The 18236-nt window shown below is 37.4% G+C and overlaps 1 protein-coding gene across 1 annotated transcript; it reads right to left on the bottom strand.

The window, feature by feature from the left end:
- Positions 1–3938: 3938 nt before the first annotated feature.
- clta (clathrin, light chain A) lies at positions 3939–17974 on the bottom strand. The gene is made up of 5 exons (XM_031730947.2): positions 17689–17974; positions 16997–17025; positions 15844–15961; positions 15205–15316; positions 3939–5146 (listed from the first exon to the last, which is right to left on the bottom strand). The coding sequence occupies exons 1-5, from the start codon at positions 17864–17866 to the stop codon at positions 4975–4977; spliced, it is 609 nt and encodes a 202-aa protein (XP_031586807.1). The 5' UTR covers positions 17867–17974; the 3' UTR covers positions 3939–4974.
- Positions 17975–18236: the final 262 nt, after the last annotated feature.

Raw genomic sequence — 18236 nt, 5'->3', positions numbered from 1 at the left:
GTTCAATCATACGGCTACAGAGTTCTGTAGCATGAGCATGCATCTCTGAAGGGGGGGCCTAAGTGTACAAGTTTCTCACAATAACGTGCTTGGAACTATACCACTAGTTTCAGTCATTATGCAAATGCACCGTTAGCCTCCACTGTGCAGTTGCTGCATAGAGGAAATGAGTGCACTATTGCAGAAAACAGCAATACGAGTAGTCCCCACTACAGAGACAGTGTTGGTACAGCCAAAATTTTTCAGTTGTCACTGGTTCTGTCACACATTCAGGCACTGGGTTTCCCTGTGAACTTTCAAAAAAGATTGCTAACCCCAAGTGAGCAATCTCGTTCCTTGGTTTGGAAATATGCTTGCCAATAGACCGGGGCTGTTAAGTTATTTTTATTACTCTATGTCTAACTCATCTGTCTTTTGTTCCATTTCTAGTAAGTTTTCACATATCGAAATAGGTCATTTAGCAATTTCTGTGAGGGTCCATGTTTCCTTATTAAATGGTGTTGGTCATTTATAATTTTAAGTTGTCATTGTTTGCCATCATTTCTACGGTTGAGACTTTGTGGCTGTGCAGTGGGTATATATGTTGGAAAGGTCTTCAAATTACACATGGCTTACTATATGCTAAGTTGGAACATTATTAAGAACATTTACTTTTAATGAACTTATCTTCAAATAATGATTTTATGTTTTAAAGTTTTTGGTTGTTTGGCAATTTGTGACCTCTGAACACTGGACCAGACTGCTTATTAGTGGTGGTGGCACAGTCTATTTAAGATCTTCTAGTTTTATAACATTATGTTCTGGCTAACAACCAGTGTTGGGTTTGTTACTCAAAAGCATTAATGTTTTACACATTACTCTTTATTTGTTTAAAAGTAATGCAGTACATTACATAATTACTCACCAGAGGAAGCCATTTGTTACACTACTTGATGCATTACTTTATGTTTATCCTTACCATTTAACAATATAGACCTGAGGCTACAGTTCTACACACTTAGGAACTGTCTTTTAGAGCTTACGTATAAACACAAATCATAGATGAAAACCGGCCCAAAGAGACTTCAAAGCAGTCACCACAATGACTCAATATAGAAACATGAACAGGCAGAAATGAAGGCTACAAGCCTGATCGCATGGCTGACTCATCAGTTTGTTAGCTGTTGAAGGTCAACCTTTTGGCTGGGTTTGACATGCACTCAGCTCTATCATTACTTTGGGTTTCTGGCTAGCTTTATGTTAACATGCTGTCTGTGTAGATGTTTACAAAAATGCAGATCTTTAAAGCCAGAATGCAAGACTGAGATTTGTTTTTTCTTTTTTTTACGGAAGAACATTTTCTATTCATACTTCAACTGAGTAAACAACATTCACATGAGAATTATTATTAACAGATACTGTTAACATGGGTGCCAGCAAAGACAGCAAAGGTGTCCCACCACTTTAATGCTGCAAACCATGCCACCACCACACACCTATGCCAACTCTGTCACAGGCCAGCCAACAATTAAACAGAACTGACTAATTTACCTCTTGTGGCACACACACTAAACAACAAATACCAACTTACCCAGTTCCCTAAACTTCACCTACCTATCTTCTGGAGCATGCTGGGCTCAAGGCGACTTGAAAAGCAAAAACTTAAGTGACCGGAGCCCTGAATTGCCTACCCCCAACAGGGAACTTATCCCCGCCCAGGATTACTCCAAAAACAAGAAAGGCAAAATAATAAAGGAGTGCCCGAAGGAAGAACTTAAAAAGCTCACCTGGACACTCACCTAACTTAACTGGGAAAAAGCGGTTTTCCAAAGGTGACACAATATCAGTTATCTAAAAGCGAAATAATCAAAAACCAAATGCTACCAATTCTGAACTCCCTTTTTTCAAAGATCCCGGATGAGCCCCCACTTGTTACTTTCCCATAAAAAGGTCCAGATGATGAGGGAAAGTAACAAAAAGTGTCCAGGTCAAAAAAAGGAGACAGGGAGGCAAAGGGTTAATTTAAAGAGTTTTATTAATGCTTCTATTAGTAAGTGAACTAAAAGAGACGGTCAAGCCGCTATCACAGCAGGACACACCCACACAAGGGCAACTACAGGAGGAGGCCCTGCTAGGGCTGTAACAAACATAATTTTACTAACCCTTCCATTTGCTTGCGATCCCCCTCTTGTCCGTCAACACATCAGACAAACTCAGCTCTGCTTCATCGCAATCCCATGGGCTCAGATTGTGGTCATAAATATTTTGTACTTTTAAATCAGACTGCGTAGTCATAAACTGAGTTTTGTAATGTTGTAGACCAAAACTAAAATCTGAAAATGTTATGTTTGCGCATTCATAGATGAGAATTTGTGCGTGTGCAAAAAAGATTTGTGTTTGTAAAATATATTTACACAAGTTACTCTTTTTTTTTTTTGTTAAGGTCTGGTTACAGATACAAAGCAAAAAAACTACATGTAAAACTTTCTACCCAAGTTCCCCCGCTTGTGTGTGAGTTTCAACATGGAATTACAAATTTTAACTCGATTTGTCTATCTTTGGTCAATGATTGGTCAATGTCATGTCAATCACAAATGTAACAATCCAGTCAGAGAACGTCATGGCAGCGCTTCCAAGAGACCGGATGCCATCGGCGGTCGTGGGGAACTTTCAAGCAGTTTTTTCGCCATCCGACAATCTGGTCTGCTACATCGATCCGTCCAGTCATCTTCTTTCCGTAAAATCCACTTATGAAGTAGCTCTGGCCACTCGCCACCTATGCAAAATTGAGCAAGATCACCCACCAGCAAAGCTCACAGCTCCACTCATGTTGCTTTGAAACAAGCCCGCAGACCGGGCGAGTTAGCTGAAAACCCGCCGGACAGCAGCGCCCCCAGAGGGCCACACTGTACCCACACTTCCTTAAAGTCTCCCAAATATCCTTTCATTAAGGATTAAGACTGAACCGTAGCCTGGCTTCAACTGCTTTTATTCACCAGCATTCTAATTTTTGCGGCTTCGTAACCTTGCACATCTAAATGTTAATCCAAAGTCCTCTTTCTTGAAGAAGCAAAATTGCAGCACTGCAATTGGGGGAGTGTTGAAGGTCAGTCAGTCTGGAAAATTGCTAAAACTTTGAATGTGTCCCCAAGTGTAGTTGCAAAAACCAAGCATTAGGACAAAACTGGCTCACATTGGGGACCACCCCAGGAAAGACCAAGAGTCATCTCTGCTGCCGAGGATAAATTCATCTGAGTCACCAGCTTCAGAAAGTTTTTAACAGCAACTTAGATTAGAATCCAGATAAATACCACACAGAAAACATATCAGTGTTTAAACTTCGAAATTGTGCAATTTTTTTTTTTTTTTTTAAAAAGGGTAATTTTGAATTTGATGACAGTAACTGCAACAATAAGTCTGGGTACTTTGTCTGCCAAATTACGGACCTAATTGGATACAACCCGAATTCTAAACGAGGAGACCCTTGTCTGATATTGAATTCTGGCTTCTCAACAGTCATAGGTCTTTGTTATATTTTTAGTTGATGACCCATCAAATGCTTTCAACTGGTCAGGCAGGCCAGTTTAGCAGCTAATTCTCCTGTTTTGTATTTTCTGAAATATGCAAGGCCTTCCCTAAAAAGAAACCCTCTTGGATCAGAGTATATGTTGTTCTAAAACCTGTATTTTCCTTTTAGCATACCTTTTCCAGATTTGCATGATCTTGGAGATGTCACAAATGTTGCAAAATATAAAATGTTGATAAACACATTTATATTAGATTAGAGTACAAAGAAGTCTTTTATATTAACGTTACAGTGTGATAATGTTAATATAAAGGCATTTAATGCAAGAACGGCAACACCCCATAGTTTGAAGTAATATTGAGTTGCACTCTGACCTTGATATAAATCTTAATCTAAAAATAAATTTAAAAAAATAAAGAAGTTAAAAGACAAGTTAAATGATAACAGAACAACATCTTTACTTTTTATTGATATTGAAATCAAATGGACAATGAACAAACATGGTCAACCAACATCTGGCTAGGATCTAGTTCTCTTTAAAACCACAAATGTCTAATTTCAGTGACATAGATGTTTTATATAATGTATATATATATTGCCTTCTGTATATGTACATAGGTACACGCATCAAGTACATACACACACTGTGGAGGTTTAAACACACATACAAATAGGTCACATTTATTGTAATGACTTAACTTCAGTTCCTGACTAGGAGGGGACAGGCTTTCAAAAGAAATGCATAGTTTAACACAATATGCCACAAGCAGGCTCTAGACACAGTTCAAAGTACACACACTGAATTTGGAGTTTTGTCTTAAGAGTTTGGTCCTTCAAAATCAAAAAGAAAAAGAAACACTTTGTACTGGACATGCTGCGGAAAGAAATGTGAATGAAACCATTTAATATCAACCTTCAAAGGTGAAAATATTAATGAGGCTGACTGAGGCTTAACAGTGACACAGCATTATAGGAATGATATTGGGGGTTTTTTGGGAGGGGGGGGGCATCGTAAAGCACTGTAGTGTAGCTGTTGGCCCAAACAAACGTCAGCTTTTCCCTTTTAGTGTCCTAACTCACCACCCTTGCACGACTGTCACACACAACATGAGACCTTGTGTAGATCTAACTGTCCTTGATTTCATTTTTACTAAACAACAAGGGAAACAAAGTCCTGACTGGTCTATAAAAGAGGTGTAAAGGTAAAATCTTTAGGGGCAAAAATGGTGAGCAGGTACATCAGGGCTAATCTCTACAGCCCTGCCAGGAGGAAATGCATCAGGGTAAAGCAAGTGGCTATACCCTGTGAGGTGGGGAAACAAGGCTGTGCATGACTGACAGATATGGACACAAGTGGTGTAAGTGCCCCTTGATATCAGAATACAAAGTGTGGGGCATGAATAGTTGGTTTTGTTGACGTGTCATGGAAAAAGATGATATGGAATGATTTCCTGAGCAGCCTTGGGTGCCTAGCGGACTAGTGGGGACTGCTTCAGGGAGATGAGGACCGAACGCATGCGGGACACATCCTTAGCCTGCTTGCTGGACTTGGGATTAAAGTCACAGAGCCGTGCCACCCGCTCCCACTCTGTGCCTGGGTTGTTCTCATCCAGATCTGAAATCATGGCTTCCTCAGCTGCCCTGTAAGCATCAAAGAGGAGGAAAAGACATGGAAGAGCGAGCCATCAGTGGGCGAAGTCACAAGATACACAGATGTGCAGCCCTGAAAAAGACCTCTGCTGACTAACACCACATACAAGTTCTTGAGACAAAGTCATTGGTGCCAACAGTGAAATTTTTAAACCAAGTTCTCAGTTTTGGTTCCACTTAAATTAAACTTAAATTTTTCCATCTGATTTTGGGTTAGGGGTTGGACTTTTTTAGTTCAGCAGAGTCTACCTCAGGGCTGGACAGTCCAATCACTGCACACAAACATCCATCTATCTTTACTCCTAAAACTGAGAAAGCAACAAGGAACAAGCTTTCCCAGCTTCATTATCGGTGGCATGCCCCCCACTTTACACAATACAGCAAGTCACCTGTATATTCTACTCTCAACAACATTAGGGGGAGATTTATACACAACAATGAGAAATCACGCTCAAGCCAAAAACAACCAACCCCCCCAACCAAAATAAATAAAAAAATATAATAATAATAATAATAATAATAATAATAATAATGATAACAATAATTTAAGAAAAATGTATTTCTGGCTGGATAAAAGTGTTGTTCATTAAGGAACTCAGCAAGAACCAAGTATAGTGATATGTAGTTATCTGTATACTTGTTCTTGATTAATAGAAACAGTAATACATGTTCAGATTTTTAATCAAGCCTAGCCGAACAAAACAAAAAACAAAAAAAAAAAATGCATTAGGCATGCATTGGCAAGCAGAAAAGCGGGGTGTTTTGGCTGTGGCAAAGAATGCGTTGACACTGAAATTATGCGTCTCAAATGCCAAACAGATAATTAACCTTAAAATATTTAGGCACAGGTGTGGCTTCATTAAATCCATCAAAGAACAAAAAAGGCCTTTACAAAGATTACTTATGTAGTTAAAAAATGCAAAAAAGAAAAATAAATAAATAAATAAATAAATAAATAAAATGTTATAAATGGATCAGTTCCACTACTACAATTTAAAACGCAAGCCACATATATTGCTAAACTCTTGTGACTCCCCACCCACAAATATGAAACTCCAATGCTATTCTTTAGTTCTACTTATAAGGATCTTTTACTCTCCACCCCACCTGAGCTAAAAACTTAAACACAGTATACAAAGCAAAACAGGGTAGGTGAGAAGCTAATGAGCATTCACTTTCACAACCATCTACAATACACAAGGGACTAGAAGGACCACAACATCAAAGGAGGAACATTATACCAAACCCTAGGCTCTGGATCTAACTCTTGTGCTATTCAACTGGGTACCTGTGCAATGCACTATAAACACATACACACAGACAGAACTGCATCTAACCCCTGTGAAAATGATAAAGTATTTTGAAATTCTGGGGTTTTATATTTTTACTTAACTGGTCTAGGCGGTAGCAAGGATGGTTAATATGTGTGCTTTAAGGTGCATAGGAAAAGAAAACAGGGAGAAACAGTTTCACAAGTCAGAATTTAGGAGAGAGAGAGGGAGAGAGAGGAAGAGAGAGAGGGGGGGGGGTGAAATAAAAGACAACAAAAATGAGCTCAAATGCAGATGTTTAAAGCCAGCATGCAAAAGCAACATTTTTCTTTTGACTTTATTTTCTTAAAAATGAAAATGATTAGTGTGCAGCCTTTGGTTTGCTAAACTGAACTGATCTTCTATGCTTTTAACTCAGGTACTCATTCCCTAAAAATCAGCTTCTCAATCTGTAATAAAGTTAATAAATTTAACCATCTACATCATCTCAGTAATTTTCTGCTCTGCAAAGAGTCCAACAGCTCATTTCTTTGATTTTATTTTTCATGAGATATAAACACACAATGTTTCTACATTTGTAAATAACACTCCAATTCTTACTTCCTCCAAGTAGTAGGTATCATAGCAGAGTGACACCAATCAGATGGAGGAAGAGGAAGTGGAGCGATTATGATTCGGTGTCATTCGCCAATACTAAGGCTAAAATTTCATTCTGTCTGTTTGGGTGAGTACAAGCTAATAAGCTGGAAAGCTTCAGGGGTGTGCACATTTTGAGAAAAGGACTATTTAAATAAACACAAAGACAGTAGAAATGTGATGCTAAGTTTCAGATGAGCAGCTCATTTACCAGTTCAATGAGGAAGGAACTAAACACTTTAAACTACTGGAGGTAATGTAGGAATAACAAGAGGCCTAGAAATTCTTTACATGAAACCAGGTTTTGCACTAAACTCTTGCATTTTAAAATGGCAACCTAAGCTGACAGAAACAAAACGTGCACACCACAATCAAGGCTAATGGATACACCCAAGTAATTTGATAGCAGAACCAAAGGCTGCACAGCTCAAGCTATTCGATAGTTAGCTGGGCGTATCAGCAGGTCATCTTAACATTCTAATAAAGCATGAACACAGCTCAGTTTGAAGCAGTTGTGTATCCACGATTTGATATCTTCACATTTCTTATAGAAAGAAAAAAAAAAAAAATCCAATAATTACAACTGCCTGGAAACGAACTCCAGACTCATTCAGCATTAAAGAAACAAAACCTGGCATGTGTTTCTAAATAATTACTGTTTTCTTAATTATTTATATGCTATATCATGTTTATATACTAAGGAACCTCAAAAGTACCAGTGTGAAGTGAAATTATTTACCATCTACACAAAGTTTGCTGCTTCAGTTTAGCAATTTCCTTCTTTGCCGTGAAAATGAACGAAAACAAAAGAAAAAAAAACTGCTTCAATTCCAGAGTTTGAAATCTGAGGAGGAGGACAGATTTCCTATCCTGAAACAAACGTAATTCATGGGGAAACGGTAAACGGTATCAAAACATTCTTTCACTGTGAGCGTCAGGAGTGTCTGAAGATATATTGGCACAAGGCTCATGTCTCTGGAGTCCACGGTTTAAGAGAATTTGGCGAGTCGAAATGTTAAAAAGCTTAATATTTTAAAAAGTATAAAAGTTATGAGGACCAAAAGATACAGCTGGCATTAGCAGAAATAGCAGAAGAGTTTAAAATTTGAATGGTGAAAAAAAGCACAAAAAATGTGGGAGTAGTTAGGCAGCAAAGAATAAAGAAACAGGAACTCAATAGAGTGAATGCCGTAGGCATTCACCAAATAAAGAATGCTACCAAAACATCCTGCGACAGCGACTTCTTCCACCATCCAAGAACAGTTTAGTGAATGACAATGACTTTTCTAGAATGATGGAACACCATACCATAAGGCCAAAGTGATAACTAAGTGGCTCAGGGAACAAAACATTGAAATTTTAGGTCAGGCCAGGAAACTCCCCAAACCTTAATCCAATTGAGAATGTGTGGTCAATCCTCAAGAGGTGGTTGAACAAGCAAAAACACACTAATTGTGACAGACTTCAAGCAGTGATTAAGAATGTGTTGCCATCAGTCAGGATTTGGCCCAAAAGTCGATTGACAGCATGGTCGGGTGAACTCCAGAGGTCTTGGGGGGGGAAAAAAAAAAAAAAACCACACAGGGCCAACACTGCAAATATTGACTCTTTGCATAAACTTGATGTAATTGTCAATAAAAGCCTGTGAAACTTATGAAGCACTCGTAATTATACTTCATTACATCACAGAGACAACTGACAAAACGATCTAAAAACAATGAAGCAGCAAACTTTGAAAACAAGTACATGTCATTCAAAACTTTTGGCCATGACTATAATATAGAAGATTGAGGGAAAAAAAAAACAAAAAAACAACCCACACACACACACACACAATTGCTTCAAACTATCTCTACATATCTTACTTGTAAGTAAAACAAGAAAATCAACATTAATAAAGTTGTTAAGTGGAAAAAAACCCAAAACAGTTTCATTAATTTTTACGCAGTTGATGTAAGCAGGTGTTAATTGTTGGAAATTTATGAAATGCATTTGGATAATGAGTTGCTGAAGAGAATAAAGAGAAATGAATGGCAAATTAACAATGGCACAGTTGTGAAAGTATTAATTTGATTTCCATGGATGTGACGGCATGCGTTACTGAAATATACCAACAGGCATCAACTCACAAATGCCATGCAGATGATATGCAGTTAAAATTATGAATGCAGTTTATATTTTAAAAATGTTCAAGCTGGATAGGCAAAGTAACGATTATGAATGCAGGCATTTCAAATGTATGACTGAAGGAGAAAGTAACACATGGCAACAGAAAGAAGATAAACTGATGATCTAACCAGAGAGATTAATGTGATGTCAATGGCTGTTGACAATGGGAAAAAAAAAAGCTAAAGTAAACAATAAGAGGAGGATGTTAGTTGGAGCAACATACACATAACCAATGAGCTCAGAGAAGGGTTGCTTGTAGAAGTCTTCATCCAACACCCTGGACAAATATCCACCCAAACGACAGAGCAGCAAGAAGGCAGGAGAAAAGAGAGAAAGCGGTAAAAGGGAGAAGAGGAATGGAAACACAAGCACTGCAAGTTATCATACAACAATATGCTCAGGCATATAATCAAAGGCTCAGGTGTTTGATCAATGTCAGAGGGATTTAAAGACTGTTTAAAGATGCCATGGCCCCAGTCATGCACAACAAACCTTTAGCTCTTCACACCTCTTCTATTTCCACCAAATTGCCTAATTTTGAATACTTGACACATTTTTAACTAATAAGCCAATTAGTGGAATGTCGTAACCCAGTATGTTATAGCTATACCTATAAGCGTTGGTGCGTGTATGAGCACAAAAAAGCTTAACCCCACATCGGTGCATGCATCGCTGTAAGAAAAATCATGTGACCGGTGAAACAGCTGCTGTGCTGTTTGACACGTAAGCACAACTTTCGAATCATTCACATTTGTGCTAAGGAGTAGACGAGACTGCTTTAGGTGCCCTTTGTGTTTTTACATTTTTGACTTGCCGTTAACAACTACACAAAGGAACCATGGAGGGAATACAAAAAAATATTTCTCCAATCTGGGATCATTTAATCCTACCTTCTCCCCCCACATACACAAGAAAGAAAAAAATTATTTTTGTGAATTCTGCATTTGACATACTATATTAATCTATTATATTATTTTTTATAATCAAATTAATTTCAGTATACCATCAGCTGGTTACATAAACAGGACCCTTCACTCATTTGGTGGTCAGAACCTAGTTTAGTCTCTCTCCATACTGCCTGCACTTCACTGTTATATCCAGTAGATGTCGCTATCAATGAACACCCCAACACACCATTGACACAATAGGAGTAATGTGCTACATGGTGCCATCTGCCCGTCCTTATTTTACAGGTATACCTCTGAGGTATAATGGGCTATAACACATGCAATCTCAATGTATTCATTTGCTTATTTATAAGGAGTCAGTTTTTTTTCCTCTTTTAAACCCACTACCCTGTACTACACTGTATAACTTTCTGAAGCAAGAATACAGTAAAAGGAGCTCTGCATATTACCGATTATCGAAAGCTGACAGTCACTGATAGTGACCTTGCAAGGTTTTAGTAAATTACCTACATCAAGTCACGAATGCAGAAGTAGAGATGCACCGATCGAGCATTCATTAATTGGAATCAGCTTATTTTCTGTGTTTTCCACCTTGTCTGGTGATCAGACAGACTCCCATATGACCATATGATTACAAGCCAGTCCTTTTAATGCACATATGACTCACAAACAGCAGCGCAGGCTATTAGTTGTACACCCACTCACACGCTACACTGTTAGCGCAGAAGTGAGATAAGAAACAAAGGTGGCTTAAGCAAACCACAGGGAAACGAAATTTGTTGTTCAGAACAACAAATCTAAAGAAACTTTTGAAAATGGACATTTTAAAGAAACTAACAGAGGAAAAGTAGCTACCGCTATCCAGAGCTCAGAGGCAGCCTCAGTACGAGCAAAGGATCAAGGTGGTTATGAGGAAAATTATAGAGAAAAAGAAGACAATGTCTTGTTATCTGGTGACGTCATATCAGGTAAATGTGGGTGTACAACAGCTCATTTTCAGGTAATTATTTATACTGCACTGAAGTTGTTTAAATTAAAAAAGATCCTGTAATTGTCAAGTTTATTGACACTGAAGAAAGCTGGAGTTTTGTTGTCAGTAACAGTTGTCAGTTAAAAGCCTGCAAAAATCAGTATTGGCAGATCAGAAAAACATCTATACTGACCAAGAAAATTGCATTCGGTGCATCTCTACATAGAACCTTCCTGTGATAATAAAAGGCAGTAAAACAGTTTTTACTTCACAGGAAACATTTGACTCCATTTGTTTTCCTTAAAATATAACACATTAGTTAACAGATTTCCAGAAATAACAGGAAATTGCATAGACTTGTCTTAGGTATAGGTAGAGCTGGGCGATATAAAATTTTTTCATATCACGATATGTTTTTTTCATTTCAGGCGATAACGATATATATCATGATATAAGCCAAATAACTATATTTGTAAGATTTAAATGTGCCGTTGCTCACAAGTAAAATGTGAAATAATTAGCAGCTTGTTTTGATTTAAATATTTATTTCCCATAATAAGTTCAACAGGGCAGATGTACTTAAAAAAACATAAGACTTCAGTTTCAGATAAATAAAGGCAAATATTGCAAACTACACAAAAGGTAGCCGCTAAAGTGTTTAAGTTTCAAAATAGAACAAACAAAACAGACTACTAAATTGTCAATTCCAATTAGAAACAAAATATTAATTCTAAAAATAAATCTTAGGTTGTTTTACAGAAGAACAGACAAAATTGACTAACTTTTGTCAATATCAAATAAACTGAGAACTAAAAGGAAATTCTCAATCTCTCCTTGTTGTATAGCTTAGCTTTTCAAACAGTTTTAACGGTTACTTTAGTCTGACAAAAGCCGAATGACGAATTAGCGCTTTCAGTCAGAGATTGAGCATGCACCGCTTTATTGTATTTCCAGACTTGCTTTTCGGCACAATTTACAGTCGCGCTACTCTGTTTTTGTCAGACTTGAAATAGCGAAATACCTTCACACTACGGAACTTCTGTGGCCCTTCCGTTCGACAAGCTCTCCGGCATTGGAACCATCATCTGTTTTTTCTTCGGTAACCTTCGCTCACGCTCTCGGTTGATTTTTCTCTAGTCGGCAAACTCCTTTCCTTCATTACCCGGGGTCCGTTCTTCGTACCTCGCTAAGTAAGTTAGCCGGATTTGATTGTTGACGATTTCGCGTGATCTTGGATCGTTCGGTTCTCCGAAGCCCATCTGGGACTTGCTGTCATAGCAACAGATCCGTAGCGTAAACCTGCTCGGGAGCAGGCTTACTTTATGTAAACAGGATTAGGTCGCGCCACTCAGGTATGTCCGCTTCATTTATCTGAAAGCAACAGCGATATTTCTCCACTGTTTCTCCATAAATAAATATTATCAATGTAACTAATGATAATGCAGTATTTGATTCTTTTATTGATTGCATACAGATACATACAGGTCATTTCCTAAAAAAAGGGAAATGTACTAGTAATCATTCTATTACATGTATTTGATTATTTCAGATGTAATTCATATTTTAGAGTAGTAATAGTAAATTACCGTGTAATCAAGATGAGAGACCACGGCTATAAAAGCGAAGGTGGATTTGGGAAGTCTGTCGCAGCCATGTCCTGTCTGTTCGTATACGCGAGCAACCCATTGCGGAAGGTGCAAGATTGATAAGGAGAGTTTCCAGAATTCAGCGTATATTGCGGGACAGATGGGATAGACAGGATCCTTCCTGTCCTTCCTCCTCCTTATATATACATATATACATATACATATACATATACACACACACACACACACACACACACACACACACACACACACACACATACATATCTATATATCTATATATATATCTATATATACATATATATATACGTATATACACGTATACATACATATACACGTATATACACGTATACACACATATATATATACACGTATACACACGTATACACACATATACACGTATACACACATATACACGTATACACACATATACACGTATACACACGTATACACACATATATACACGTATACACACACACTGCGTATATGCACATATATACTATACATATATATACACATATATACACACGTATATATATATATATATATATATATATACGTATATATATATATACATATATATATATATATATATATATATATATATATATATATATATATATATACATATATATATATATATATATATATATATATATATATATATATATATATATATATATATATATATATATATATATATATATATATATATATATATATATATATATATATATATATACACATATATATATATATATATATACATATATATATATATATATATATATATATATATATATATACATATATATATATATATATATATACATATATATATATATATATATATATATATATATATATATATATATATATATATATATATATATGTGTATATATGTGTGTGTGTGTGTGTGTATATATATATATATATATATATATATATATATATATATATATATATATATATATATATATATATATATATATATATATATATATATATATATATATATATATATATATATATATATATATATATATATATATATATATATATATATATATATATATATATATATATATATATATATATATATATATATATACACACACAGGGGGTGCAGGACCACCACCTGTCTTTATTTGCTCTGCCCTTTTCTTGGTTGCTGTTATAAACAAACAAACAGACAGATTATTTCAGGGTCTCTTTTCAAGAGACTAAAAGCAATATAAGTGATAACTATTACCATTCTGTAGAATATTCTTATATTTCACTTTTACTTGTCCCCATGTTCTAGTGGGTCCTGTTGTGGCTCTAATGTGAAAGAGGATATAATGGAATATGATATAATAAATTATTTACTGAGTTCAATTTGTCAGCAACTTTCTGCCAGCCCCTCTCCTTGCTTTTGCAGCCTTTGCAGTGTTCCCTTGCGTTTTAATTAAACTCTGAAACTCCTGATATCCCTCAATCAAGAGTTCTTGCTCTGCTCCCGTAAAATACTGAGCGCGCGCCTTCGACATCTTCGCCGACCAATCAAAGGGTTGCCGATCAATGTTTCTACTATCGATGCGTAGCCCCTTTTAAGCCACCCAGTGATCTCGCATTACTCCATCCAGCTATACTAATCGTCAACAACAGGTGTGTTTGGAGAACCGGATTAGCGAGCTCAAGGTTAGCGCGATGATTTGATCTTGGATGTGTGATTTGATCTTGGATGTAGTAAGCGAGGTACGAAGAACGGACCCCCGGGCTGCACGGCTGCAAAAACAAATACACATGTGCGCCTTGGCGCTTGTGCTGTACGTAACAAGTCACGTGACGTGACTCTGCGGCTGTGATTGGTTCGGCTCTGCGCTACTTAATTTGGATTGGCTGTTCTTTTTTCTTTTTCTTTTTTTTTTTTAAGAGGACAAGAGAGACGAGGCCTATCGCAATAGTTTAATTTTTCTATCGAGAAAAAGTTATTTCGCAATACATATCGTTATCGTTTTATCGCCCAGCTCTAGGTATAGGTAATTTTAATGACTGAAGACATGCAGTGAACAATAACTCCAGCGTCTGAGAAACTTAATAAGTGGGGATCAAATAGCATTTTAACTAAAAAGGTGGTGAAAAGCCACATGAGATTTCCCCTTAGAGAGAATGGATTTTCTTTACAGTATGAACTTGTAGACAACTGAAATAAAAACCGGTGCCAAACACAAATGGGGACACCAGCATAATGTGTTTCTTGAAATTCAGGGATAGGTTTAGTTCTATTCCTCCTGAAAGAACAACATATGGATAGAAATTTCAGTAATTATTTGTGAACTTACTCAAGGGTACAGAAGTTGAGTGACCGGGTAGCCATCATTTCTTCACCTGCCACAACTTACAGATCTACATTCTTTTTAAGCCGGGATAACTCACATATATCCCCACAGTCTTCTTTCATTTTTATTGATCTTCCATCCTGTTTCTATGCGTCCAAGACTACAGTACCTGTTATTGGTTTTGGTTTTCTCCAGCTGCTCATTCTGCCTGGCATGCCACTCCTCCAGCTCCACCTTGGCCTTCTCCTTCCATTCCGTCTCCTGCTTGCGAGAGTTAGCATCTGCAGAAGTAAATGCAAAAATACAGAAATCACACACAAGAGCAGAGACTGATAAAAGAATAAACATCCCCAAAAAGATGATAAACAGAATTATGTGAAAGGAAACAGGGATAATAGGAACACAAAGATTTGGATAACACTGCGTGCGGAATCTCCGCTAAAGGAAGGTCATTTAGACAGAAAAATTATACAACAATATTTCAGGAAAAAGACACAAGTCAAATTGACATTACTAAATTGGCTAGTTGAAAACCGATTAAAAAGGTACTAAATTGTTATGAGGATCTAATGCTTGGTGATCAGAGATGCCTGGGGTTCTCACACTGTCACACACAGAGAAAGTAACCCCCCTGCATTGCTATAGCAACGGTATTGCAACATGATAATTTATATCACGTAAAAACTGTTATCATATTGTCAACAATAATATTGTTATGGCACAGCCCTAATCTCTACCTTTACTTATCACATCTCACAGATCAGTGTTCTGCCCTACCCTATAGTAAAGCGTTCTGCTGGGTGCTTACCTAGCTCCTCCAGCCTCTCGCTTTGCTCCTCCCTCCACTTACGTAGACTTTCTGGTTCAGCCTGCAGTCGGTCTGCATTAGAAATTGCTGCATAGGCATCTGATGGACCATTGCTTTCCTGAGAAAGGAGCAAAATGGTAAGCACAGTTTACAGTTTTATCAAAATTTCCAATGATTTGGCTATTTATCCATTCATGTTTAGTGTTTCATTTTTCTAACCATTATCTGAAAGTTATAATTAAAGTGGAATTGGGTTCCCCACCCCCACACCCCAATACGCATACCGTACATGTATTCTTAGAAGCAAGGTTCTCTGACTGACAGGAAAGGAAGAAATGTTGCAATGACAGCACAGGAAAAGGAAGCTGAAGTGACTAACAGACAAATATTCAAAAGCTCAGATACTAAAAATCACTGTTACGGTGTTAAAAGGAAATTAGTATTTTCCACAATGACATACACAGTGAAAATTCTGCAGAATTGATGTATAAACATCTCTTGAGGAAATTGCAATATTCAAGTAAATGCACTTCAAGGATAATTGCTGTTTTTACATTTATAAACGGCAATTATCAAGGGAATTAAGGAACACACCTAAAATGAGGTTGTCAAGAAACAAAGAAGTTTTAATCCAAATGAGAATCTTCAATGTCATTTTTTTAAACTGATGCTGTTAAGTTGTACAGAGTGAAATGTTTTTTTTAATAAATCAACCCCCTTTGACCTTTACTGATGGCTTAAATTAGAGGTGTGGCCATTGTAGCCAATTGCCTGCCATCAGGCACTACTTTGAGTCACTGAACGGAACTGGTTGCAGGTCATCTAAGAGCAGACATGGTGCAGTCTGACCTATTTCAAATAGATCTTTGGCAGAAAAGGCCCCTCTCATTGTTGTATATCAATGCATCCTTGGACGCAACTTCAACACACTGAGGGTATTTTTTTGTTTTGTGGATTCAAATCCTTCTTTATGGTGCAGGCATTTAGTACAGGCCATCCTTTTCATCCCTCTTTTTATTCTTTCTTTAGCACTGTGCATTAGTGCATACCCAAACCATAATTTATGTATTAAAAGATTTTAATCCTTTCTGCACTTATACACACAAAACACAGAGGAACAAACACAAGGTGAGTTCCAACATGATAACAGTACCCCATGAAGCTCTCCATTGATGGCACCATCTAGAAAAGGTAGAGGGGGGACTGCAGTTAGAAATCAAGCAGACAAATAAAGGCATACACATGACAAAACGTATTGAAATATTAAATGTCCTAAAAAAGAGATTTTTACCATGCTTTGAACTTGTCTAACAGAGAACCAAATATTGTTGCTAAATGCACTCCTGTTTCGTAATAATGGATGTCAGCATTTCTGACCAACAATTCCTACAACTGTGGCCATACTAGATTGGAGGAAATGAGTAAGTCATGAGCAAAGGTTGTTAAGCTGTGCCCATTTCCTAAGTGGCTGACACAAACTGCTGTAAATGTAGCCGCAAGCAATCAAGTTGATTGGAAAGAATGAGTGGCACTGCCAGCAGCAGTAGCTTATTTCAGCATAAACTAGGACGTATTAATAAATGACTTCAAGTTTCACCTCTACATGTTTAGTGTGGAGTTCAAAGTAATCTTACACAGGTTAATATCAACGCTAACCATGTCCACTTGGCTAATCTGCTAGCTCAGTTAGCCTTAGCTTCAGTGTCCACTTAAGGCCAAAATAGCGTCTAGATTAACCGAGTGTGTAGCGTTTAGTTACACATACACAAAACCCTCTGTCACTAATGACGCCAAACAGACAACATAAAGCGACATTTTCTTCGCTTGAGCATAACAGCCACGCACCGTTAGTGTCTCCTAGCGAAGAGGGGACATCTCCACTGTCCAAGATGCTGAAGCCTTCGTCGTTTTCAATGCCCGCAATTTCGCTCTCCTGCTGGGCCAGGAAAGCGGCAGCGGGGTCCTCCTCCGAGCCGACACCGTTTCCAGCACTGGGCGCGTTCAGCATGTCAAAATCGTCCATGTTGTCTGTAGTGATAGGGGGATAAACGTGTGAAACAACGAGCAGGTGTAGCACCACTGAAACCGATTAGACCAGCAGGAAGAAGGACGAAAGGAGAAAAAAACGGTAAAAGCTGGCGAAGCGGAAACAGAAGAGTAACCAATCACAAGCAAGAATGGATTACTGGCAGTAGTGATGACCAGTCATACAACAACTTTCTCATAACGGGACCAATCAAATATTTGAAAGCGTTTCATGCGGATCCCATGACCTGCTGGGTGCTGCTGTCAGAAATAGAGAAAAATCTGCAGTAATTTTTTTAAATCTGCTGCACGTTTAACACGCAACTGTTTGCATAGTTATAAGTGTGAATTCGTCAGATAAGAAAAAA

This window comes from Oreochromis aureus, linkage group 6 (genome assembly GCF_013358895.1).
Source record: "Oreochromis aureus strain Israel breed Guangdong linkage group 6, ZZ_aureus, whole genome shotgun sequence".
NCBI lineage: Eukaryota > Metazoa > Chordata > Actinopteri > Cichliformes > Cichlidae > Oreochromis > Oreochromis aureus.
The sequence above is the reverse complement of the archived record's forward strand: the minus strand, read 5'-3'. Positions and strand labels throughout refer to the sequence as shown.